Source organism: Pleurodeles waltl, chromosome 5, assembly GCF_031143425.1.
Source record: "Pleurodeles waltl isolate 20211129_DDA chromosome 5, aPleWal1.hap1.20221129, whole genome shotgun sequence".
NCBI lineage: Eukaryota > Metazoa > Chordata > Amphibia > Caudata > Salamandridae > Pleurodeles > Pleurodeles waltl.
Window position 1 is genome coordinate 1,200,038,458 of NC_090444.1, and position 27,930 is coordinate 1,200,066,387.

At 44.2% G+C, this 27,930-nt stretch overlaps 1 protein-coding gene across 1 annotated transcript; it reads right to left on the minus strand.

Moving 5' to 3' along the window:
- Positions 1-94: 94 nt before the first annotated feature.
- On the minus strand, positions 95-27,930 carry SESN1 (sestrin 1). The gene is made up of 10 exons (XM_069235456.1): positions 27,723-27,930; positions 17,772-17,837; positions 16,489-16,689; positions 15,873-16,055; positions 15,080-15,313; positions 14,800-14,944; positions 13,200-13,318; positions 5,674-5,864; positions 3,932-4,076; positions 95-1,363 (listed from the first exon to the last, which is right to left on the minus strand). Exons 1-10 carry the CDS (start codon positions 27,825-27,827, stop codon positions 1,277-1,279), a joined length of 1,476 nt encoding a protein of 491 aa, XP_069091557.1. The 5' UTR covers positions 27,828-27,930; the 3' UTR covers positions 95-1,276.

Consider the following 27,930-nt stretch of genomic DNA (forward strand, 5'->3'; position numbering starts at 1 on the left):
CAAGAATTTTTATTATCCTTCTTGTAAATGAAAATTCATTAGTATTCCATGTAAACAATGTCGTGACTAAAATGAAACAAAAGAAAATGCATAATATTTTTTCACTTTTATTTAATTAAAAAAAAACTATTAATACTGACAGACTTCACTGGGAAATTCAATACCAACGCATGGCATCATACTTCCGTCAAATATTTCCAAACTCTTTCTGAGACAAACTTTTGAACAAGGATGGCATTTAAAAAAAGAACTGTCAAGATTTGATTGTTCCACAGACACTTAAAGACGTTTTCCAGCAGACACACAAAGACGTTTTCCAGCTATGTCTATGCAGCTGCAAACTGTTAAAACCATGATTTCACAGCGATTGCTTTGCAATCTATATTTAATGCTGCTTGGCTGCTCCTTACAAACAGCAGCACTCCAATAAACGGAGAGTGGGGTGGGCATTACAATAGGTTCAACCCTCGCACCCCCAGGATGAAAAAGTTAAGAGGTATTCTGTACTTTATGTAGTTACGTACTCTTACATTCTGAAAACATTACTTTAACAAAACTAAGTAAAAAGATATCTTCCAAGACGTATGCAAGCTTCACAAAAGTCACTGATTTTTTCTTTAAAAAAAAAAAAATCTACTAGCGCGTACTTTGTACAGCAAACCTACATTACCAGAACCAACTTCCATTTAAGTGCCATAAAATAACACAGGTGGACATGTAACACTTAACTGCACGAAAAAGTGTAGGCTCAGACAGCAGCAGTTTTCACTTTATTATTGACAGCTTAATCTGGGCGGTCAGTGGTCTATTGTATTCCACCAGCAGGAGTATTTATAGCAGCACCGTCCTCTGAAATTCTCATTTGCTTCAAAGTGAAGCTACCTCCAGTTCCAATGTCTCAAGTTCTTCGATGCTCGTAATATCAGCGATAGCGTTTCTGCACTTGCAGATTTGTTGCTTGCTGTGTTGATACATAAACCATCTCATTCAGTCAGATTAGATTTCTAGTCTGCTTTGCACCCACATAGAGCATACGATTAGGCATCAGCTTCTCTGCAAGCCTCCTCTTCCTCCCCTAGAGGGCAGGCGTTCAACCGCTAGCTTCCCAAAATGGCGTTCCAACAGGGGACGGGGGTGTGGGTGTTGCTGAAACTACAGGCATTATGGCACAATGGACATCGCAAGTTTTAGCGGCCAATGGTCCGTAGACCAAAGAGTTTGCCATGTTGGCTGTGTATCTCGTACATTCAATCAGCTTCAGATGCGCCAAAGCCAATCAGGTCATGTAACGCGTAATCGCTCTCAGAGCGTACAGTAGTTCAGCTTGCATCCGAGCTTCCATAAGAAGCAAATTGACATGTACCTAAAACAGAAGAAGGAACAGGTTACAGCTATATAATGCATGCGCCAGACACATAATCAGCGTCCTCTCCCCCAATACACTTTAAACACCTCTTATTGCCCCACCCCTTTTAAAAATTAAGCTGCAAAGAGCACCTCTAGACCTGCCAACTCACATGGTGCCACCATATGTCACATGATTTTGGTCCCCTTACACGGTTACCCGGTGAAGAGCCGAAATCACAGCTTGCCTTTGGCTGGCGGTGTGTGCAGCTGATGCCCATTAAGAGGTGTAAAAATACCCAAGGCCTGCAGCAATAGCCGCAGCTACCCTTTGTTTGTTTTTTTAACAGAGGGTTGGGGGTGGAGTTGGTGAGGGGTAGAGCGCCTCTCAGGTAACTCCTGGCAAGAGGCCCCCGTCCCTTCAAGGCCCGCCCCCTCCTCACACAATGAAATGTATTTGTAAGTTGGTAGGTATGCACCACTCCCAACAGAACTACAGCCTTTTCAAGCCCTTCTGCCACAAATTCCCTTTCTGTTTTATTCTGTAACATGTGACCTAAAGTTTAATTTGCAATGGGCTAAAAAAAAGGTTAAAAAAATGAAGTGCCTGATTTAGAGTTTGGCGGATGGGTTATTATGTCACAAACGTGTCGGATATCCCCCCTGCTGTATTACAACCTCTATAGCCTATTATGGGATCATTATAAGGTGGACGGGATATCCATCACATGTGTGATGGCGTAACCCCCTCTGCCAAACTCTAAATCAGGCCTTAGAGCCCAGATTCACAAGAACAGGGCACATCAGAACTGATGCGCCAAATTTCTTGTGCCCCCCCCCCCCATCATCGCCACCTAACACCACCATGGGTACGTCTTATTTACAATACGGCGCACTATGGTGCACTTTAGGTCAATAGCGTCATCATTTTTTACGTTACTGTGGCGCTTTGCTGCACTAGCATCAAAAATGTGCCGCTAGTGCAGCAAAGTGCAAGGAGGCCCATTGACTTCAACTGGTGTGTCCTTTTAACACCTGCTTTAAGCAGGCATTAAAAATGGCACCAAAAATGGAACTATGAAATCTTGTAGATTTAATTGCACCATTTTTGCGGGCCTCCGAATGCTAGAGCGCCCCCCCTTGCATACATTATGCCTGATGCACTTCACCACTTTGTAAATATGGTACTGCGATTTTTGCCTTGTTGGGCCACATTAGCATAAAAAAATGACACTAGTGTAGCCCAAAGAGGCACTAGGGCCTTGTAAATCTGGCCCTAAATCTTTAGTTGGAGTTTGTTAAACCTCATTATAGGTGTTAATATGTTTTTGTTGAATTCTACAAGTCTTTGGCCTTTATTATGGAAAAGTAGTGCTGATGTACCGCCCCCATCAGACCACCTCTCCCCTCTACATCCTCTTGTGAAAGTAAAACGTGTTTCTCTGAGTGTCCCTATTCTACTCAGAGTCCTGTCCCAAAGAATCGGTCTACTCAAAATAATTTTGCCCACGTGCTGGGCTGCCTACTCAAAAGAATCGAAAGCTGGCATAAGGAGGTTGCAACAACAAAACTATTATCATTTCATAATAAATTAGATGAAAATATGTAACTGACCACATGCCCACTAAGCTGTCCAAATTAGGAGACAGAACATTAAAAGTGGCAAGGACAAAATTCGGGAAAAATCTCCACACAGGAGTACGGCGAGGGAAAAACTTCGCCAGCTAAGATATCACCTGCTTAAGTTGCAGACAAAAGTAAAAAACATACTACAGCTGTTACTAGATAAAAATCAACCATACAGCAATTAATACCTAAAGATCAACATCGGAAGTCCCCCTGCAACCTTTCCCTCCTGGTCCACTTTAAGGCCCATATTTACACTTTTTTTGCGCCAGGTTTGCGTCATTTTTTTACGCAAAAAGTGGTGCAAACGTACAAAATATAGCTGTATTTTGTAAGTTTGCGGCAAAAAAGCAGTGCAAATGTGGTGCTAAAAAAGTATAAATATGGGTCTAAGTGGGGTGCCTAGCACTTTTTGCTGTTTGTTTCAGTGTTGCTGTATTCATTTTCTGTTGGTCATGAATTTTTACTTTTATATTTCTAATATTATTATTTCATCCTGTTTAATTATATGGTTTATGTTTGTTGGCTTTATTGTTTGGAGGTGTCAGGTAGCACCAATTCCAAGTGCGCACATCCCACCGCAAGCTGGTAAACATTTATATAGCCTGGGAGTCAGCACAAACTGCACTGCACAATACAAGGCAGAGTATCATCAGAGATTACTAAATAAAACAAAAAACTGTCATGGCATGACAATATGCCAATGATGAGAAAGGTCTTCACCAATTTAGAAGAAATGGGCAGTTGATCAATTTAATCTGCCAAAATGATATTACAAAATGGTTCTCAGTTTTTTTACCCCATACAAGACCACGTGGGGGTAAAGTCAAGACTACTGTGTACATTGTGCATGATTATGGCTGTAACATGTCTATCTAGCCTTTGAATTGTGGCAAACGCATAGTATTTAAACCCAGGAACTCATCCAACATGCAGCTGAAATTAAAACTACTTTTCTTACCTTCTCGGAGTGCTTGAACTGCCTCCAGAAGCTGTCGTACATTCGTTTTGTGGTCTTCTCAGGAGTACAGACCACAGTTTTGATGTAAACTTTAAAGCTGCGGTCCAGTAACAGATTGATTTCACCATAGTCATAGTCATCGTATCTGTTAAAAAGTGAGAAAAATTGTTTAATTACTACTTCATTCACATTACCATGTTGCAGGTGAACAGCGCGATACAGATGGTCACATCTGGAATTATTCCTATCACGAAGCTACCAATTTAGGCTTTGAAGGGCCATAATCAAAAAGATATAAAGATTTTAAAAAATAGCAGAATGGCTAACTTCAAAACAGAAAATCAAGCAGTAGCTTCAGAGTGCGTTGAAGATTCTTCGCCCAGGTGACTACATTTCATCTCATTTATAAATTATTTAGAGAACAGTGTCAAAAACACCGAAATTCATAGAGGATGGGAACACCCCAAAACACATGCGCAGGAGAAGGACAGAGAAATATAAGGTGGAAAATGCAAACACAGGCCTTTAAGACATAATAATTCATTCACCAAAATTAAATTATCTGGTAAAGGCGTAATACATGTCAATTTAATTATCTGTGGTGCACAATGCAATGCTAGTGATAGCAAGGCAGAGTTATATCATCTTTCAGTAGAAGGGAGATTGAAAATAGGACTAGAAAATACACTACGTATCCTTAGAAGGGTCACTAACATAACCTGGCTATATAAATATTTGTAATTTTGGAGGGGAAACACACAGATATTAAGACCTTAAGGCCACTAGAACAGTAGTACATTACACATCCTTAGGAGGGTCACTAACATAACCTGGCTATATAAATATGTGTGATTTATGGAAGGGAACCATACAGACATTAAGACCTTAAGGCCACTAGAAGAGTAATTGTTTTACAAACAACTCTCCAAAAATCACATGCTGGCAGCCCCAAGCAAAACGACGGAAGCAATGTATCAGTTCTTACAGATCGATTGTATTGATGTATTATACTGTTGGGCATTTTAGAAATATAATTCCAACTCTGGGACTCTTATGATCGAATTTGGTATAGGGAGGAATGTTTTTGGCCCATATTTGGGACTCGACTGGATTCCCAATGTGATGCTGACATTATCAGATTCTAATTATCAGCTGGGGTTTGTGTTTTACTTCAACTAAGGAACACTGCCCAATTGCTGCATGGATAGATATATAAATAAGATATTTGGGGACTGGATCCAGGTCATACTTTCAGGAAATTTGCATGAGAAACGTTCTTACAATGGGGAGCATTCATATGGGCATTGGTTATCCTATGCCCGTAAGGAAGAAAGATTAGCTTTCCATAGAGTTACAGACTCAACCACATGATGGCAGAATGATACACAACATGTGAATCTAGAGGAGATTCATGCTGCAAATGTATTTACATTTCTGGCTGTTTTCGTAAAATTCTGTCCAAGCTCTGGCTTGCTTTGGTTTACAGTATGCAACTGACATCCTAAAACAGTTATCATTAGGTAACAAGGCAAGATGAACACCCTCCATAAGTGTAGAAGTTCGACTATGAGTCTAATTCAATGGCTGCTGAACCGGTAATGGTGTTTAATACCATATTCACTTTCATTTTTATCTAACAGAAAAATGCACTGAATGGAAAAGGAAGGCAATAAGGTGGCATATACATCCCAGCCAATACCAAATGAAATACCCAGAACATTAGGTAGTGACAAATTACAAACCTTATTCCAAACATGCAATGAATGTAATTCCATATGGCCCGCCTAAGCATCGAGGTGTCTACGTCTGTGTGCATTGCCATCGTATTGTAAGTCAGATTATAAGCTATGTGAAATTTTTCATCAATCAACTGGCCCACATCTGGATAGAGGCGATTCACTAAAGAGTAACCATGGTCTTCCCAACTGTAGTCCTACAATAAAAAAGAAATCACAAAAAACAATATTACACACAATCACTGAAGTCATTACAAAGCTTGATAAGGTTTTTGTTTAAAAATATTAAACAATTTCTATTAAGAGCATCAATACATAATTTGAGCACCATGAAGTTGAATGAACATAATTTTTAATCCTAGGAAACTAGAAAACTATTAAGATGCAGCACATCTCAAACAGAAGAGTGTTTCAGTGCTTATGTCCCTGTAGAGAGAATCTCTGATCTTCTAACTTCCACTTGGGAACACGGACCATCTTCTACAGACTTCCACTTGGGCACACAGACCAGCAAATATTTATTCACACGTGACCAAGCTCAAAGTGCGGTGCATAGAAACAGTGTGGAAAACTATGGCCCATATTTATTCTTTTTGACGCAAATCAGCGCTTGGGCAGATCTGCGGCAAAAAGTTTACCTCCGGCTAACGCCATTCCAACGCGCTGCGGCCTGGTTAGCGTCCAAATAAATTACTCTAACCGGGCAACGGAGGCGAAGGGAAGACTGGGGGGTGTGCGCCAAAGAATGGTGCAAGTCAGGTTAGAGTCAAAAATAAAGGCTCTAACCTGACTTGCGCCATTTTTTGACGCACCACCCCCATGGAAATGAGTCCTGTCTTAGCAAGCACAGGAGTCAAGCCCCCCGCCCAATGGCCATGCACAGGGGACTTATGTCCCCTGGGCATGGCCATTGGGCACAGTGGCATGTAAGGGGGCCCAAGTTAGGCCCCCCTATGCCACTTAAAAAAAATAAAGTATACTTACCTGCACTAACCATGGATGGGTCCCCCATTCATGTGTTTCCTCCAGGGGTGGACGAGGGTTGCAGGGGGTGTCCATGGGTGCAGGGAAAGGCACCTGTGGACTGCTTCCATGGTCTCCCACCATGGAAAGGAGCCCACAGGTCCCTTAACGCCTGCCCTGACCCAGGCGTTAAAGAACGGCGCAAATCCGGCTGGGCACCAAGTTTTAAGACCCGCCTCCCTCCTGTACGTCATTTTTACGCCAGAGGATAAATAAGGCGCACATGCCTTAAGAGTCTGTTTTTGCACGGGAACGCCTACCTTGCATGTCATTAGCACAAGGTAGGTTTTCACATAAAAAAATATGACTCAAACTCCATAAATTTGGCGCTAGACGGTTCTAGCGCCAAAGTATAAATATGGAGTTAAGTTTGCGCCAAATTTGCATTAAAAAATGACGCAAATTTGGCGCAAACAGAGTATAAATATGGGCCTACATTTGATAATGCCATATCAAGCAGTCAACTTGAACACATAAGCAAATCTTAAAACCCGAGTTCAAGTCAGGAAATTTAATATATATACATATATATAAATATATATACACATACATATATATATATATATCGGCTCCATTGCGCATGGGCGTCGACTCCATCCTAGACTGTTTTCCCCGCAGAGGGTGAGGTAGGAGTTGTGTATGCTAGTAATAGTGCCCATGCAATGGAGTAAATATGTACATAATGTGGTTTAAAGTGATATATTTACAAATTTACAAATGTTGAAGATCAACTTCGAAATGGCTACAGTCTCCCGGGGAGGAGGGTGGGCGCATGTGAATCTGCAGCGTCTCATGCCACGAACAGATGTACACTGGGTAAGTGACATTTTCCGTTCGATGGCATGTGTAGCTGCAGATACACATGCTTTGCATAGACTAGTAAGCAGTTATCTCCCCAAAAGCGGTGGTTCAGCCTGTAGGAGTTGAAGTTGTTTGAAACAAAGTTCGTAGTACTGCTTGTCCTACTGTGGCTTGTTGTGTTGTTAACACATCCACGCAGTAATGTTTGGTAAACGTATGAGGCTTAGACCATGTGGCTGCCTTACATATTTCAGTCATTGGAATGTTTCCTAGAAAGGCCATAGTAGCACCTTTCTTCCTAGTTGAATGTGCCTTTGGTGTTATAGGCAGTTCTCTTTTTGCTTTGAGATAACAGGTTTGAATACATTTAACTATCCATCTGGCAATGCCTTGTTTGGATATTGGATTCCCTGTATGAGGTTTTTGAAAAGCAACAAACAGTTGTTTTGTTTTCCGTATTTGTTTTGTTCTATCAATGTAGTACATTCAAGCTCTTTTGATGTCTAATGTATGTAGTGATCTTTCAGCTACAGAATCTGGTTCTGGAAAGAACACTGGTAGTTCTACGGTTTGATTGAAGTGAAACGGTGATATGACTTTTGGTAAGAACTTTGGATTAGTTCGTAAAACTACTTTATGCTTGTGTATCTGAATAAAGGGTTCTTATAAGGTAAATGCATGTATTTCACTTACTCTTCTTAGAGATGTGATGGCAATGAGAAACGTGTTAAATATTGTATGTCACATGAGTGCATGGGTTCAAACAGTGGACCCATGAGCCGTGTTAAGACAATGTTGAGTTTCCACGAAGGAACTGGTGGTGTTCTTGGTGGGATAATTCTTTTTAGTCCCTCCATAAAAGCCTTTATGACTGGGATCCTAAAGAGTGAAGTTGAATGCGTAATTTGCAGATAAGCTGAAATTGCGGTGAGATGTATTTTAATGGATGAAAAAGCTAGTTTTGACTTTTGTAAGTGCAGTAAGTAGCTTACGATGTCTTTAGCAGATGCGTGTAAGGGTTGAATTTGATTACTATGGCAGTAATAAACAAATTGTTTCCACTTATTTGCATAGCAATGTCTTGTTGTAGGTTTTCTAGCTTGTTTTATGACCTCCATACACCATACATTCATGTGAAAGGTCTAGATGTCCGAATTCTAAGATTTCAGAGCCAAATTGCTAGATTCAGTGATGCTGGATTTGGGTGTCTGATCTGTTGTTTGTGTTGAGTTAACAGATCTGGTCTGTTTGGCAGTTTGACATGAGGCACTACTGAAAGGTCTAGTAGTGTTGTGTACCAGGGTTGTCTTGCCCAAGTTGGTGCTATTAGTATGAGTTTGAGTTTGTTTTGACTCAATTTGTTTACTGGGTATGGAAGGAGTGGGAGAGGGGGAAAAGCGTATGCAAATATCCCTGACCAACTCATCCATAACGCATTGCCCTGAGACTGATCCTGTGGGTACCTGGATGCGAAGTTTTGGCATTTTGCGTTTTCTTTTGTTGCAAATAGATCTATTTGTGGTGTTCCCCATCTTTGGAAGTAAGTGTTTAGTATTTGGGGTTGAATCTCCCATTCGTGGACCTGTTGGTGATCCCGAGAGAGATTGTCTGCTAACTGGTTCTGAATTCCTGGAATGAACTGCGCTATTAGGCGAATGTGGTTGTGAATCGCCCAATGCCAAATTTTCTGTGCCAGGAGACACAACTGTGTTGAGTGTGTTCCTCCCTGTTTGTTCAGATAATACATAGTTGTCATGTTGTCTGTTTTGACAAGAATGTGTTTGTGTGTTATTATAGGTTGAAAAGCTTTCAGCACTAGAAATACTGCCAGTAATTCTAAGTGATTTATGTGAAACTGTCTTTGTTGAGGGTCCCATTGTCCTTGGATGCTGTGTTGGTTGAGGTGTGCTCCCCACCCTATCATGGAGGCATCCGTTGTTATTATGTATTGAGGCACTGGGTCTTGGAAAGGCCGCCCTTTGTTTAAATTTATAGTGTTCCACCATTGAAGCGAGGAGTATGTTTGGCGGTCTATCGACACTAGATCTTGAAGTTGACCCTGTGCCTGTGACCAGTGTGATGCTAGGCACTGTTGTAAGGGCCGCATGTGCAATCTTGCGTTTGGGACAATGGCTATGCATGAGGACATCATGCCTAGTAGTTTCATCACTATCTTGACCTGTACCTTTTGTTTTGGGTGCATGGTCTGTATTACATTGTGAAATGCTTGTACCCTTTGTGGACTTGGAGTGGCAATCCCTTTTGCTGTGTTGATTGTTGCTCCTAAGTATTGTTGTACTTGACACGGCTGAAGGTGTGACTTGTTGTAGTTGAGTGAGAAACCTAGTTTGTGAAGGGCTTCTATGACATACTTTGTGTGTTGTGAGCACCGTTCCTGTGTGTTGGTTTTTATTAACCAATCGTCTAGGTACGGGACACATGTATTTGCTGCCTTCTGATATGAGCAGCCACTACTGCCAGGCATTTTGTAAAAACTCTTGGCGCGGTTGTCATCCCAAATGGCAACACTTTGAATTGGTAATGTACCCCTTGGAATACAAACCTTAAGTACTTTCTGTGTGAAGGATGTATCGGTATATGGAAGTACGCATCCTTTAGGTCTAGTGTTGTCATGTAGTCTTGTTGTTTGAGCAATGGGATTACGTCCTGCAGTGTCACCATGTGAAAGTGATCTGATTTGATGTAGATATTTAATGTTCTGAGATCTAATATAGGTCTTAGAGTTTTGTCTTTTTTGGGTATGAGAAAGTACAGCCAGTAAACTCCTGTTCCTCTCTGATGAATTGGTACCAGTTCTATTGCATGTTTTTGTAACAACGCTTGGACCTCCAGTTGTAGAAGATCCATGTGTTGTTTTGACATATTGTGTGTTTTCGGTGGGACATTTGGAGGGAATTTTAGAAATTCTATGCAATAACCATGCTGGATAATTGCTAGGACCCAAGTGTCTGTTGTTATCTCCTCCCACTGTTTGTAGAACTTGGTTAGTCTCCCCCCCACTGGTGTTATGTGTTGGGGATTTGTGACGTCTAATTCACTGATTGTTCTGTGGAGTTTTGGGACTTTGGAACTTTCCTCTACTTTTTGGGAACTGTCCCCCTCTATAGTGTCCCCGAAAACTTCCTCACTGATATTGGCTCTGATAAGTGGGCCTTGTTTGTGAGGTTGTGGGTTCCGTGCTTTGTCCTCGAAACCCCCCTAGAAACTGTGATTTTCGAAATGTGCCTCTGCTCTGTGGGGAGCAGAGTGCGCCCATGGCTTTGGCCGTATCTGTGTCTTTTTTAAGTTTTTCTATGGCAGTGTCCACCTCCGGCCCAAACAACTGCTGTCTGTTAAATGGCATATTCAGCACAGCTGGTTGTATTTCCGGCTTGAATCCTGATGTACGCAGCCATGCGTGTCTCCTTATGGTCACTGCTGTATTTACTGTCCTAGCAGCTGTATCTGCTGCATCCATTGCAGAGCGTATTTGATTGTTCGAGATGCTCTGTCCTTCCTCCACCACTTGTTGGGCCCTTTTTTGGAACTCTTTAGGCAAGTGTTCAATTAAATGTTGCATTTCGTCCCAATGAGCCCTATCATATCTCGCCAGCAATGCCTGTGAGTTGGCAATGCGCCATTGGTTGGCTGCTAGTGCTGCAAACCCTTTTCCCCGCAGCATCGAATTTGCGACTCTCCTTGTCTGGAGGTGGTGCGTCTCCTGAGGTGTGTGAGTTCGCTCTCTTGCGAGCTGCCCCTACTACCACAGAGTCTGGTGTTAATTGCTGTGTGATGTATACAGGGTCTGTTGGTGGCGGCTTGTATTTCTTCTCCACCCTTGGAGTTATGGCCCTGCCCTTCACAGGCTCCTGAAACACCTGTTTGGAGTGTTTTAGCATTCCAGGTAGCATAGGGAGACTCTGGTACTGGCTATATGTGGACGATAGTGTGTTAAATAAAAAGTCATCCTCAATAGGCTCTGCATGCAGGGTGACATTATGGAACGCCGCTGTTCTTGACACCACCTGTGTGTAGGCTGTGCTGTCCTCAGGTGGTGACGGTCTCGCTGGATAACAGTCTCTGCTGTTATCTGATACTGGCGCATCATAAAGATCCCATGCGTCGGGATCATCCTAACTCATTCCAGTATGAGTTGGAGACTGCATCAGTGATAGTTGTGTTGAGCGTGGTGGAGATGGTGGCGGGGTTACTTGTCTTGCCACCTTTGCCTGTGGCTGCTTGTCTTTCTCTTGGAAGGCAAGTCTTCTTTTCATCCGAATTGGGGGAAGAGTACTTATCTTCCCTGTGTCTTTTTGGATGTGGAGCCTTCTTTGAGTGTAATCTGGCTCCATTGACTCTAGTTCTTGTCCGAACCTATGTCCTTGCATTTGTGAGGACAGTCCCTGTTCCTCTGTGTAGGAACTTGATTTTGGTTCCGAGGCCGGATGTTTCGGTATGGAAACTTTTTCGGCAGTCTTTTTCGGCTCCGACGCCACTTTTTTAATTTTCGGCGTTCCGATCTCTCGATGCCGACTTGCTTCGGTGCCGAAATTGCTCTGACCCGCTTTCTCGGGGTCGAGTCTGCTCTGTGCCTGTATCTCGACCGGAGTCGGATGCCTTCGACACATGGGTGCCCTTTTTCGGTGCCGATGGTCGGTCACCTACTTTCCGGGTTAAGCCATGGCCTGCTGGCGGTGGCGTCCCCTGGGCTTTATTGGACTTTCCGTGTGTTTTGTGTGTTGACGTCTTACTCACGGTTTTTGGCGTCTTTTCGGGATCGACCTCGTCTGAGTCCGAATCCTCGATGGAGAAGTTTTCTTCTTCCTCCTCCAAGTGTCTTTGTCCTGTCGGCGCCGATGCCATTTGTAGTCTTCTCGCCCTTCGGTCTCTTAATGTCTTCCTCAACCGAAACGCTCGACAGGCCTCACAGGTATCCTCTTTGTGTTCTGGAGACAAACACAAATTACAGACCAGATGCTGATCTGTGTAAGGATACTTGTTGTGACATTCGGGGCAGAAGCGGAATGGGGTCCGTTCCATTAGCCTTGAAGATGCACGTGGTCGGGCCGACCAGGCCCCGCCGGGGGATCGAAAACCCCGAAGGGCCACCGGAGCTCTTCAAAATTCGGTATCGATCTGTTGTAACTAAACCGATACCGAACGCAAACAATACCGTCTAATTTTCCGAGATTCTAACTATCTTTCCGAACCGAAACGCGGAGCGAAAAGGAACACGTCCGAACCCGATGGCGGAAAGAAAACAATCTAGGATGGAGTCGACGCCCATGCGCAATGGAGCCGAAAGGGGAGGAGTCCCTCGATCTTGTGACTCGAAAAGACTTCTTCGGAAAAAAAAAAAACTTGTAACACTTCGAGCCCAACACTAGATGGCGGGATGTGCAAAGCATGTGTATCTGCAGCTACACATGCCATTGAACATATATATATACAAAGCATTATCCTTGATTACGTAAAGAATGCAGAGAACGCCAACGCCAGTAACACAGTCACCAGAAATTAAAGAGTCTCAGAGGATTGGTGTGTAAAATATGACTATTCAATAAGGCTATGTATGGTAAAGCCAATTCACATTTTTATAATAGTTTGTGTGGAACAATAACAATTTGAGCCCCAAGTGTACACAGGAAGGTGGATTCTGTTCTATTATCGCTTCTCACTGTTAGATGAAGGCTGCCATTTCTATGTACCTGAGCACGGAAGGTTGGCACGTGCATTCCACGCCTGGAGAAATCTTTATAACCATAGCTCGTGTCCTCGAAGTGGCGAGACACATCTTTGCTCGGCACAGCATCCTCATCCTCTAAAACTTAGAAAAAAATATCAAGGATTACGAAATTAAAAATTAAATTTTTTATCTTTTTTTTTAAAACAAAGTTTATAAAATAAAAGCTAAAAAAACATGAAATTATACAATGAGCAACAGATACGATAAACAATTTAAGGGAAGAAAAGTACATTTGAGAACCCAATATCTGAGTTTGGCTGGCTAGACTAACATCTAAGTATGGGTAAAATAATGGAATTCGGAAGGGATGAGGACATCATAAGTTAAATTCTGTTACATGACCAAATAAGGATATGTACAGATGTTAATAATGATATCTAAGCATACGATCACACTGAGCCGAGGCTGGCCTAAGCAGGAAGATGATATCAAATGAGCAGGAGAGGCGGTAGCAACAAATGAAGTGGCTCCCTGTAGGGAGGCCCCGGATACACAGATGTCATCCCTCCCCTCACAACATGTCAGTGAAGAACACTGCTAACAGAAATGCTCCAGGAAAAAATCCTCTTGCCAGTCAATTCCACTGTAGTAAACAGTAGTGCTACTTTGACATCTACCTTTCAGTGCGGTATCTGTCCCCAACCATCGGGACAAGTCTTGCGAGGACTGCTGGCTCCCTTGCAGAAAGGTAAAAGGAAAAGCTCAGGGGCACGAGAGGCTACCGCGATAACACAGGGCAAGCAGGCATCATGGAGCTCCTGTGAGTTTCAGGAGAAGCCTAATAGAATAGCACTACTCATTGGAACATACGGAGAAGCTGGAAAGGACAAAGAGATAGATCCCAAGACGATCCGGGCTGAGCTACCTAAAAAATGCAGAGCAATCCCTTCAATTATGTCTCAATTAAATCACAGGGCAAGTAAGCCAAACCCCATGAATCCTGGCAGTCTGGAATTAACAAAGATCCAAAAAAAGGCACTGTGGAGCCATTGTCATAGTTCCTCTTGTTTTGCTAGTGCTGTGGAGTAAAGTAGGTGAAGTAGAGTGCCACAGCACAGTGTACAATCTTCTGTGGCTTTATGAGGGGATATGCCAATAAAATCACTACAACATAAGGAAGAAATCTCAATTTCAATTTCTCCTTGTGTGCAGAACATAAGGACAAAGCAACACATTTATCCGAGCTGTTAATTCACGGAGAGATTTATCTAGAGGAATTTAAACTTGTATTGTTAAATGGAAATTCACCCAGGAGCGAATGTATTTCTGTTGCACGTGTAATGTGTCCTGGTTAAATCTGTGAGCTACGAGTGTGGAAGTTTTTTTTTTTTTAAAACACATTTGCACGAGGGAATACCGAGAGGGATTAAAGTAAGGGAGTAAAGGTAGTGTACGGCTTTCAAGTCTGTTATTCTCAAGCTCTAGCTTTCTTCCTTTAAGTGTTGAGATCTGTATTTTAACATTCTGTGACTTAAAAAAGGGATTAAAACAAAAAAAAGTGTATTTTCTATCACAACCCAGGTTAACAATCTTCCAAAGAAGATCCTAACATGTCCATCTACCTGATAGCTCGAAAATGCTCTCCCTCTTTTCCCTCTCAAAGCGCGTGGCCATCTCTTCTTGGGTGGCCTCCTCCTCGTCTCTACATTCTTGCAGCTGCTTCATTTTCTCCATCAGGGCTTCCACTTCATAGGAAGGTTCTGAGGTCTGCAAAATGAATGATTTCCGGAAATATAAATTTCACCCTATCGGCAGGTTTGAATTCCCTGTCCCCACACTTCAGCTACAAGTCACACTTCCCTTCGGAGGGGTCGGTTCTGTGTTCACCACGCGAGCACTTACCTTTGGACTTGCAGGAGGGCTGACGTCCACCCCTTGATTACCGTTGGTCACATCACAGATGTAGTAACTGTTCAGGGGGGCGGGGCGGACGGCCTGGAGAACGTCACAATTCAATTTTTGGTTGACTCCACAACCAAAAGTGAAGGACGAGAGCGAGTGGTAATGTGTCAGAAGGACAACCGCATGGATTAACTCCGCCAGGGACCAGCTGTGCTCTTCAGTCTTCAGAAGTTTCTGAAAATGATTTTGAGGGTGAAAAGTAAAGAAGGCAGGATTATTACTCCAGCATGGAATACAAACGTTTAGTGTTCCAAGCCGCTGATCTCGCACTGCAAGACATGTTGCACCACACACAGAAGAGCACACAAGACCCCATTTCATTCTGGTACATACCACAATTCCATGCACAGAATCTTTAACTATTTCTACCGCGGGCCAGTGCACGTTTTTGTACTTGTACTAAGCACTGTATAGGTCTACATACAGATGGGCGAGTACGCTGCCTCGCGAGGAAGGCTTCCATCCTGTCATGGCTCTTAAGAATGACCAACAGTAGTATATTCGCTCACCTTTTGCTCAAGGCAGACATTTTTAAGAGGTTTAAATATAAAAAAAAAAGTTGGTCGTATTTCTTCTGACCACTCAAGTGCACTAATATAAATTTTAAGGACATAACTGTTCAGCCCCAGATAAGAATCTTTACTGTGAATTACTGACAAATTATTAAACATCGATTAAACTACGTTGCTACACAGACTACAGTTTGTAAAATGTAGCACTATTTCAAATATACCTCAATATGTTCTTTGGTAAGGAGCCAGGGGCGGTGGGCCAAAATTTTGTTCAACTCTCCAAGGTTTTGCAGTTTCTGTGGGGCGTTGCAGAGACCATCCAGCCACTTGGGGTCTCCACCGACGTGAATGAAGTCACTAACGTGGAGATTTACGAGATAGGAACATTGATGTCTTGCAGCAGCCTGTAGGGCGAGAAATATGGGTTTCAAGAAACAAATTAGACTTCAAAATGGGCTTGGTTTATTAAGGCCAGATCACTAGTCTAAGAACTGAAGCTTTCCAAGCAACATCAGTGCTATTGCTATCCTTTCCCTAAAAGCGGACTATATTTCGTCTGAATGGCCACACGTCCTACTGGCAAGATGCATATAGTCTGACCAAGTGCCACAGTGCTCAATTTCAAGAAAAACTTAGACAAGAAAAGGCATTTAACTTTTGGAGTGGTTTTCCTCTTGGTCTGAAGTATTATTTACTGATCTTCCTCAAGGCGTACCTCTTCTATACAGCACTTTTCTGAAGTTCTAGGGCTATGCAGGGCGCCTATAATGTATCACAGAATAGAAATCTGACGACCTTATTTGGTAACAGACAAGTTGCATCTTTCCTGGTACTGACCATTATTCCAATGTAGTGCCGGTAATGCAGGGGCAGCGGGCCGTCCATCTGCAGTAGGTAGTGTTGGGTTTTTAAAAAGCTCTCCAGGTACTGCGGATGGAAAACCATCAGGAGAGTAACATTGTCCAGACTGTCCAAATTGGCAAAGGAGTTGGTGAAAAAACTGGACATAGCTGCATCTTCATTTCCAAACTGTAAGATCTGACCGGGGGACAAACCAAGAATCAGCATACATACATACATATGTCAGAACAGAATGCATCCATAATGTCACACAGCTTAAATCCCCATTAGTGGTGCCCGGACATATCTGAACACTGCCCCTTTAAGAAATGCCTCCATTTTGCATCAATTCAACTTTCAGTAGGGACCGATACAAGCACAGACGCTCTCTTTGTGGGCTCTACAGAGCTAAATGCAGGCTGAAAGTAACTGTACAAATAAAAAGTAAAATAGTTCAAGAGGCAGCAGTTTGACATGACTGGGACGGAAAATGAGACCGGGGTCTTATAATTTATCGTGAACTGATGTTACAGAGGCCTGCCTGCCAAAATACCCAACCAGAACACACTGGAGTTACTATTCTTAGGTCTAAACAGCAACTGCAATGACGTCAACGCAGTTCTGACTTCTGTGTGACATAGTACAGACGTTACTGGCAATAAACACCTCCCACAAACAACTAGGGCGCCATTCCTTGCAGACAGCGGCGCAGTCTCGTGGTGCGTAAAACCTGGCTCTTGCCTTTGAAATAGTGTATTCATCCGCGACTCGCTAGCTTCACTTCGCAGACGGGCTCACACCCTGCTTCAGGGTTTCTAGTAACAGCCAGTCACACCCACAATATACAGCAGAGTGAATGAATCGAGTGGGCTTCTTTTGTCAAATTAAAGTCCAACGTGCATTCGTTTTGTATTTAACCATGCGTCATAATTCTAGCTTAATTTTTCCCCAGTTATGATTTGCATACACCAACAGTTGGGTTCATAGGAATCAAATAACGAATGTCACACGCTTCTCCCACTTATACTATTTTTTCTAAATGCATTCACATTCTCAAATGCAGGAACCTGTATGAAAATAACAGAATAACAAAAAATCTCGTGAATTCTAAGCTAGAAGGAAAAGCTGCCAAACTCCTTATCATTTTTATATTGGTCCACAACTTCTTTGTCGGTCAACAGCTGTTCATCAAGTAAGTTAAGTACTTTCTAAAAGGCTGTTCCTTAAAAGCAACAAAGCATGTTTTAATGCTTGACGGCTCTCCAGGGAAAACAACATACCTCCTTCCTGGGGATGAATCGGCTTGGCCCAAGCCCCTGTGGCCGCGGTATGCGAATTTCAAGTTCCTAAAAAAAGAACATAAGAACGTTTCAGTTCGCGGGGGTGTAAACAGTGCATGAAGACCACGGCGCCAGAAACGTGTTGGCCCCCATCCCTCAAACTGGCGGCACTCATGGGAATATTGTGGATGGGTCACATGTGTGGCTTGTGCCTCATAACAACATGCTTATCAAGTTCTCCGATTACACACCTCCCCTCCCCCCAAACAGAGATGTTTCGGGCCAGCCACTGAAAGTGTGCGGTATGCCTCAGAGCACTTGTTGGTGCCTGGAACAAAATGTTCTATATGCAACAGCCAGCACGAGGGTGGTCAAAGATATATCAGTCTATTTCCTCACAGCTGCACAGACGCGGCCGCCTCATTTCTTTATCTTGTACTTCTGTTCCGGAAGTAACACCTCTGAGACTTAAACCTACCCTGTAGGTGCAAAACCGCAAGAACATTTTGTGGTAACCACTCAAGGCGCTGTGTCGTGCGCAAGGAAGGCAAAAAGTCTTTAGCCCGATTCACTCAGAAACTGTGCTGTGGAGGGCAGCTTCTAAATTTGATGCCAGGGCCAGGTGGTGGAATAACAAAAAAAAAATGTAAAAATAAGCAAATTAAAAAAATAAGTTCACCAGCTACATAGCATCACGCTTCACTCTGTTGACGCCTGCTGCCTAGAACGTCAGTGCCTAGCTGAAGAGCATATTTACCTATACACTGAGGATGTTTGGGGTGTTACACCCCCCTAATAAATGTATTTTCTAATGAATAGTTGGGTACAGGTCCTTTCGCTCGGGTATGGTGAGGTGTCTGTCGGATTTCACCTGGGATGTATGCACACACACACCTTGACAAAAACACACACACTCTCTCAGCGCTCTGTTCTGAAAGCCCCCAAAAAGTTAATTATTTTACAAAATATTGCCTTTCAATCACTTAGTACCCCCACCAATCCGCACTGCTCTCCCTTTACACTGCCCCTGAAGCCCTCCTCATGCGCCCGGCTAGTCCTATAATGCATTTTAACGTCATATGCCAGCCTGATTGTCAGGAAATCTGGAGCTCACAACCCCCAATCTTACTGAGCAAGCTACACCCCTGCCAATGTCTGCAGATGTTGCAAAGCTATCTAGGCCGAAATTTGGGGAGGGGGGGGGGGGAATCAACATAAACTTAAGAACGGGACACGACTATCAGAAAATGATCTTAAGTAAACCGCTGTTCCAAGGCATCTATTGGCATCAGTCCTGGGCTGCGGTTCACGGGATCAATTTGCAACCTTCGAGGTCCAACTCTAAAGTTAAACAGGACTTGGAACAGGGCGTGTGCTTTACAGAAATGCTTCACTGTTCCCAAAGGAGGGTCAAGTTACGAAGAAACGTTGGCAGACACGTTCAAGAGTCTACGTGCGCTGTCCACGCGCGCTGAGGGTGTTTGACTCAGCAAGAATGGCAGCGACAAGACGAAATTAAAAAATAGTTTTCCATCTGAGGCCTAAATCCACACACCCATTAGATGATGTTGTAAGAACTTGAGTACGAGACTGGTAGTTATCGTTCATCAATATAAGAGTGAGTGGTTACAGACAGGGCTGGAAGAAAAAAGGATGGGGCAGGGGGGTGAGATTTGAACCTCATACATGACTATGTTTTCTACCCCTAGCCAAACGGATCTGAGTTGCAAAAAAACACAAGTACAACTAGATCACTAGGGCAAGGCCAGTGGATGGCGCTAGACTGCTTTTAGGAGCTCTGAGGGAGAGATGGAAAACAGGAGGTTTGTGTTGGGAAATGGAGAGACACACAAAACTTAACACTCCTTTCTCAAGCGGGTTTGTATTTTTTTCATTATTTAAAAGATTCCTAGAACAAGCGCACACAAACCGAGAAAACAGTGAAAATAAATGTGGCCCAATGAGAAATAATGTATCATTTGAGGCACATTCACACATGTAGTACTACAATGGAAAGGCCCAATTCCATAGTCTATACCCAGCCTCACAGACTGCATGTTACAATGACTTAATACAGGGAATCAACTCAAGAGTCGGCCCCTTTAATGTGATTTTACCCCACTATAGAAATTCAACGCCTAGCATTATGGCTATTTAAATAACTTTTTTAAACAAAGCTATATAAAGCAAAGCCCTGGTATTAGCTAATTGTATGCAGAGTATCCAAATTTATGCGGGGCACAGAGATTAATGTTATTTATTACCACTTATGAGAGAGTGGGAGGGGCAGAATGACGCACTTCGCCTCGCCAGAGCAACCACCGCTCCCCGCACGATATTAATAAATAGCATATTGCATTCTGTACATGTACCTGCATGTATATGCACAAACTTACATGTAAGGTAATTTAATAACAAACTGTTTTAACATATCACTTCATACCGCACTTCAGCTACTTTTGTTGCTGCACACAGATGTTATTTTAAAATGACACCACGGAATTAGGGTGTAGGGGACAAAAAACAGTAGGGACTCAAATATTGCATTTTATTGGGCATGACAAACTTTTTATGCCAATGACTGTGGCTTCATATTACACTTAAACTTGCAATTTCCATCCTCAGCCAAAAGCAATTTAACAACAAAACAGCAATATGACTGCACTGCACTACTAGGACTAGAAGATCACTCGACCCTTATCTTTTTAGGGTCGAGCGCACAACTGCTCCATCCCTGTTGTTATGACTCTTTGGGCTTTTAACCACGCCCATGTCACGCCCGTCACTTTCATTGGTTCGTGGGCTTGCCTTTTAATATACACTTGATTTCATTAGTGAAAGACCTGCATACGTCATGCCTTTTCTGGTGTTTGGCCCTTCTCGAGCGCACCGACCAACTACTGAAAACACACAAGGCTCCATGTTTTCAGCTTGATTTCTGCACTACTTTATCTTTTTATTTTCAACGTAGCGCAATTGGGCTGGGTTTTATATAGCACGATCGCGCTCGTTTTCTTTCTTTCAATTTATGTGGCAAGAAAAGCCCGGTTAGGAGTTTACAACGCTAATAGCTCTAACTCGAGCAAATGCGAGACCCATTGTTTTGCAAATGCTTGTTTAAGTTTGTATCCAGAAACATCTTTATGCAACTGGAAATTGACTTGCTTAGAGGTGTCTAATAAATGAAATCACACATGTTCAATATGCACAAAAAAGAAGAGAAAACGATGGAGGCTGCTCTTGCTGGTAAAACAGAACATTTTGCCCTCCCTGCGACCTTCCACCTCCCTCCTCACTAGTAACTTCAAGGACTTCTGCCCCTCCGGCACAGGGCTAAAGCTCTTGCTCAGAGCTCTGAAGCACAAGCAGGCAGCCCCTGGCTAGGGTGCACAGTCAGCATTCCGCCGCGAACCAAAGCCCTGCTGCTGAGTAGCGCGAGGCTCGGAGGTAAACAATGTAGCCCAGATAGTGTTTACCCAAGCGACAGGTGTTGCAAGTTTGCAAAAGGCAAACGAAGGGATGTGCCCAAATCCCTCATCAGCAGATTAATTGCTTGCAAGTGAGTTAAAGTTTAACTTGCAGGCCCATGATCTCACAAATGAATGAGCTCACCGCCTCAATCGTGCGGCAGCGATGGACTCTTCATGGTTTTTCCTAACAGCCAGGCAGTATCTCAAAAAGCGCATTTCCGGGCTACGGGCCCTTCTTCCACATAGCATGGCCAGTAGTGTAGCAAGGATGCCATGGGTCCTCGTGCAAGCAAGGAAATGGCCCCTTTGACTGCCCTTGGGGCGATGAAATACAGCAATTATCTGGGGTCAGTGGTCCCTCCAGGGCTCTGGTGCAACGGCTGCATCAGCGGTGGCTAGGCCCATGAGCATGGCTACATCCTCGTGGTCTACTGCCATCTCTTGCAATGCCATTTCTGGTGGCAGGAGTTACTGGTTTAATGGTAGGGCTCTTAAGACGGTCAAAGCCCTGTGTAAGACCTACAAGTCATGATTGTGGGACTCGCTGTACCCAAATCTCAGGGCAGAACCAAATTACAACCTTTCCAGGAAAGGTGTGGAAAAGGATCATTTCCAGTCTTCATCGGAAAACTATCAGCCTGGGACCAACCCATCACCAACAGTACTCTATTTTACCATTCTGAAGCATCCCTACTAATCTGAAGTAACCCAAAGGAGACGCGCAGCACTCTATAAAAAAATCTAAATAAACAGTTCCAAAAAGGGAAACTGTGCCAAGCGGACCATCATTTTCCAAAGACATCCGTTTAGAATAATAACTTCAGTCAATGTCCACACTGTGTTTATGGATGAGGTTGGCTTCCAAAACACAGAAAGAACTCTGGGAGTGAGCGTAAGAGGTTGGCGTAGGGCATAAAGTGGGAGGTTTCTAGGAACCTGCCAAGTGTAATTATAACACCATTTAGTACAGAATGACTCACCACTAGGTGATAAACGATCCGTTGCGTTGACCTTCCCAAGAGCTGCAAAATTAACAGTGGCCACTCGTATTGCATCCTACCACTGATGTGCCACCTGGAAGGGAATAGTCTCCTTGCCATTTTTGGCATGTTCAACCGTGTCATTAGGTTACCACAGTAGGCTTAGAGCAATATGCTGGGGAGCGTCTGTCACCTTCAGTGGTTTAACAGCCAAGTTGGGAATACTCTTCCATTAAGGGAAGCCAAGATTGTGGGATCCGATTACTAACGTCCAGCTCTGAAAATTCTCATCTTAAATTTTGTAATAGATTTTCAACTTTTTAGGAATTCAAAAACATCCCCAGGATTAGAGCTGGAATTGCAGGACAGCTGTAGTGCTAGCCAGTACTCCTCCAGGACACTCCTTATTCTGGCAGATCTTGAAAATGTAAAAACATCTGGATAAGAAAGTCGATGAGAATAAGCACTGGCTCAAGTAACTCTTTTCCAGAAAGGAAAAACTTTTCATTAAAGCGATGGACGATCTATTCCACTCGCCCAGCCATCCCTACACACAGACACACCTCCAAGACACAACATCTCTAGTACAGCTTTGATTTTTCCACTGTGGGAAAGGGTATGCATAATATTTGAGAACACCACGGTGCTTACAGGTTTATGGACATGAATTTTGCCCGGAATAGAGGAATCACCCAGTACTATAGGTGACTTACTCCGAGTTGGAGAACTTGGTGAAGGGCACTTTTTGTTTTTTCGGTGTATGATCAATGACTGGGAGTGAACAATCGTGTGCCCTTTCCCATAAAAACAAACCTCTCTCCTTCCCCCTGCCCTTTAGGTATTAGCGGCATTTGTTTTACATGTATTTTGCATGCCTCCTCTCCCGGCCACCCAGGTATGTGGTGCACTGCACAAAGTCCAATATCCAGCTCCGAGAAGCAGGCTCCCTCCACACAACACAGGTACACCATCTAGACTGGCTGAAAGGCACCGCTAATGCCCCGAGACCTCTCTCGGCCGCAATGAAGGAAATTAAAAGGGCGCCGAGCCAGTCTACCCGCAACAGTGCCAGGCCTGTCTCAAAGGCTCAAAACCCAACAAGCAGCTTATGTCAGAGGGAAGCGAAACACAACGGCTCCGCGGTGGCTTTTGTGGGGAATGCAGCCTTATGTTGAGACGGTGTTCAGATCTGAATGAATCAGATAGGAGTGGATGAGAATAGAGTCGCTTCTATTTTTTTATGAGGGAACATAAATAAAATGAAGATGGGAGAAGTTCTCAGTTAAAGGAATCAGACCAGGAGGTTAATACAAGTATGCAACTGACAAAATATTGGCATCTGGGTTCATGGGATGATGGAAGCTCGCCACCTGTGTGCGTCATTTACTTCTGGGAGGAGAACGCTAAATTATCGTTTGCTACACCAAAAGGCACCTCCATTAGTAGGCTAGAGGAGATTATGTAATGGTAGCCTGCATGACTATAGCTTTGAAATGAAGTGTGGGCAATTTGCGTAAATATAAGATATTGATGCAACATGCACGTGGTTTAGGGTAGACTGTATTCGTTCAGGGAGCCTAAATACAAAGGAAAGTAAGGAGAGATGCTTTTGAAATAAGAAACTGAGAAGCAACAACCATGCCTTTTTCATAATTTTCACGCAGGGATTTAAGAATACAGAGCATATTTCAGATAGAATACAACAGAGGATGCAAAACTGTAGAAAGAAACAACGTGAGTTGCACGTGAAACAGCGCTGTATTAGGTACTTTTAGAAGGCGCTAGAATCAGGTAAACATCTGCTGCTCGGCTACCACTAAGCCATTGCTCGTCAAGGACTACTTATCAGCTTTGGGGTTGTTTCATGAATCTACAGTGTGTCCAGACCTTTTTCTCTGTGTCAGGGACAGTGCAGAGACTGACTAACCCTGAGTAAACTGCCATAGTTTTGTGAAACCTAGGACGTGGCGCGCATCCTATGCATTTCAATATCAAGTTCAAGAACCATAGCTCTTTCAGAGAATGGTCCTAGTTTTCCTGCACAACAAAAACATAACGTCCTTGAACATGTAGAAGGGCAGCTCATACAATCAAGATGGCTCCTTCTAAAGAGAGGCATTTGGATCAGATGAGGTGGGTTCGCGCTCGACGGGTATCATCTTAATTCTAATAGGCTACATCAAAACCCTACAATCTAGATCTCAAGCTGCAACCACTGCTGCACCAGAACCAATTAAACCACATTATTCTTCACTGAGCGGTCCATAGGCCCTAAATTCACCCTCCAAGCACGCTGTCTGCGAACTTGAACCCCATTGCCCTGGATGTGTGACCCGCAGCAGTGTAACTAGGACACCATGGCCCCTGGTGCAAACAAAGAAAGCGTCCTCTTCACTGGCTGAGATAGTACAATACAGTATTGTCAGTGTTCGTTGGGCCCCTCAGGACTCGGAATCTGGTAACACTGTACCTGCTGCACCAATGTAGCTAAGCAATTGGTGACTCGTGCAACAATCCCAACCCAATCCCCGCTAAGTACTTGCATGTTCTCTTCTCCACAAAGTTAGCTGCTTTGCTGTGCTCCTATGTTTTGGTGCTGTCTCTGTTTTTTTCCGTTTGACTTTCCGCCCAGTTTAGGCTACAAAAGCTCTGCTTATTGGCCTAAGTGTACAGAAACAGGCCTACTCTTTTTTTTTGGGGGGGGGGGGCGCGGGGGGTTCGGGGGACAGTTTAGAGCATTAGAAGACATATTTAGAAACAATTTCGTAATGACTCGTCATGAACATGCGAGTGTGATAAAATAGAAATTATGTTCAATAATGCAGGGTTCAGCAACCAATACAATGGTCTACCCCCTCGTGAGCCACGATCAATGTAAAGTCCCATACAACTTAACGCACACAACTTTAACTTTAAACTCCACATATGGGGAACAGTACAATAACTGCACGAGAAGCACAGCGCAAAGTTCATGACAGTGCTTTAAAACTGTGCGTGACAAAGTATGAACCCGAATGCATAGTTAAATAACTACGCCTGGGCCCACACGGCGACTCTCCTACATATCTGCAAAGTGCTTCGGCACCTTCTAATGGATAATAAGCGCTACTCATACTATACATGCGTCTTGCACCTCCTTTACCCATGACCACATGACGATCTATGCAAGGAGAAACCTAAAATCTGTACTACGTTTACGATGTACAGACCGGAGACATGTTCACTTCCCTCTGTTTAATACAACACTAATGCAATGTTGAACTAATGTCACGCGTTTATCTGACCACCACCGCATGTCTCAATGATGTAGTTTACCCATGCGATCAGGGTAAGAGTGGTCGCGCTGTGCAGGTTTGGAGGGTCACCAGATCTTGAGCACTAAACACCGGGTCAGTTTGCAAAAACAGAAGGACGTCAATTTTACAGAAAAAAAGGAGCATCGCAAAATGACAGCTCCCATCAACATCGCAGAAGAGATAGTAAGGAATTAAACAGCGTGTATTATTTTTTTTTTTTTTACAACCAGCATCATACATGTTCATTAAATTGTTTACTTATAACAACTGTTAACCATCCCTGTTGTGGAACACCTAAAGTCCCTCTCACTATTTTCGGGTGCAGGGACAGCTGGTGAAAACCCGCGACTGTCCCGGCACATCCGGGAAGGCTGGTCCCCCTGATGTTTTGACACGTGCACCTGCGCATGCACCCGCTGCACAGATTGTCAAATACTAGCTGCAACACGTATGTGCTGCAAATCATGAATTTTCTGCGCTGCGGCGGCTGGCAGGGCTAGCTGCCATATGACGCTTGTCGCTTTGTTCTGTTTACCGCAGAAAGGCCTGTCGGAATATTGTGTCAGCTGCATGAGATCACCGGGGAGCTGTCACTTACAGCGCTCCGCAGGTGGCGGCATATCTCCTCGTGCACAGGACAGATGTGGGTGTAAGGGAAGCGGAGCCTGCAAGCGCCGTGAAGCACATGCCCGCGCATGTCTAGCAAGCCTCGGGGTGCACCAACAGCGGCTCGCCACAAAAGGTCCCAACTCCGGGAGCCTCCCCAGCGCAAACAAAGACGCCCCCCTGCATGCAAATGTGAAACACGATCTCAAGCCAGCTGAAGAGCTCACTCTCGGCTAGGAAACTCGATCTCGAAAACACCCCGCACCGACAAAAGATCTCGCCCTCAGCTGCGATTGTTTTGTTATGGCAAGACTATAGTCTATAGCGCTTCCGCGGAGTCCGTACATTCCCGAAATAGGCGCTTGGTCGAGCAACAAAAAAGACGATTGATAAATTATAGCTCCCGTTCACCCCCTACAAGTGTTAATGTATTGACAAGTGAGATGGGCCATTACAACCCAATGAGCCTGCCGATGGGTGACACTATCTAACCGCAGCAACAACAACCTGCTTTCGAAGAACTCAACTCCTGCCCCACATGTCCTAAAACACCTTTCTTCCACTGCTGCAAGTCAGCGCCTAGAGGCGGCGCAGTCTCCGCGCTGTATAGTGCACCTCCATTCATTTACCAAGGTACACAGCTGGTTTCATACTGTGCGACAGGGGTGGCCGAAATTGCTCCGAGGTGGAGTATAAGGGTGTACGGGCAGTTCGCACCACAGAAAGCTAGTACTGCAGGGTACCGCCTCAGGCCGGAGTGTTTTTTTCCTATCTGGTGGTCGACGGTGGGCGTTGACAAACATCAAAGTGGGCATATAATTGTGGGAAGAGGTAGCGCAGATAGGTCTCAGTCTTCTAAAATTGCAATAAGGGTGGCACGGTTATAGAAAAAATAAGAAATGCAGCACTGCCAGCAAAACAGCACTTTGCCACACAAGCCAGTCCGTGAAAACACACTGTCCATCCCTCAAAATCTTTTAAGAAAAAGACAACGAATTGCACCTTCCTTGAACACGTACGGTGAAATAATCTATCAGGGAGTGTGGACATGTCCCACGCTGTCCCAATAAAGCGAGGACATCGGGCATGCAAGAGTATGGGCCCTGGATGGCACCCCTTTGTTTCTCGTCTCGAAAACAACTTCTGCCCGTGCATTTAAATGGAGAGGTGGGCTGCCCTCCTTCGGAGGTCTTAACACCCACGTCCGCTAGTTTACGGAGGCCACAGAGCTCAACTAATGGGCGGTGGATGTGTATGGAGCAGAAGGCACAGCACATTTATCGGGATTGTTGTGTGCCAGCGGGGAGGAGGAGTTGGCAGTAGGCTGCATCTGCGCTTGTTTATCACCTTTGTGAGCTGCAAAGGGTGCGATGGGAGCGTGTCCTCAATTCACTCAGGGTGGGGGAAGGAGATAACCAGTAAGGGGCAGCGATCTGCCCCTTGGAGAGATATTAGGCCATCCCGTTATAGCACAATTCATGGCTGTGGACAATAAACTCTAAATTAACTCACTTCGTATTTGGGCACAACTTATCACAACTCCACCCCGCCACCCCCAAACTTCCCTCGATGCATTAAATGCCCCCGTGCACCCCTCACCTTTGCCCGGCACACCCCGCCGCCGCACAGGAACCCGTTGGCGGACAGAGCCGCGGCGTAGTTCTCGTTTCCTGCTGCGGCCAGCCTCATATTGGCAATAAACATGGGGACAGCGCGGTGTGTTGTGCGATCCTGGGGGTCTGCCTGCCCGGTGCGGTGCCCTTCCGTCTCTGCACGCCTCGTCCCCTCTGCTGAACCCGCACTGGTC

Excerpts from the sequence above, each read along its gene's own strand:
- SESN1 (XM_069235456.1), bottom strand. The coding sequence starts at position 27,827 with ATGTTTATTGCCAATATGAGGCTGGCCGCAGCAGGAAACGAGAACTAC. Across the intron at positions 14,945-15,079 it reads GCCCTCCTGCAAGTCCAAAG|ACCTCAGAACCTTCCTATGA; the intron begins GTAAGTGCTCGC and ends TTCATTTTGCAG. Across the intron at positions 4,077-5,673 it reads CATTGCATGTTTGGAATAAG|ATACGATGACTATGACTATG; the intron begins GTTTGTAATTTG and ends ACTTTTTAACAG.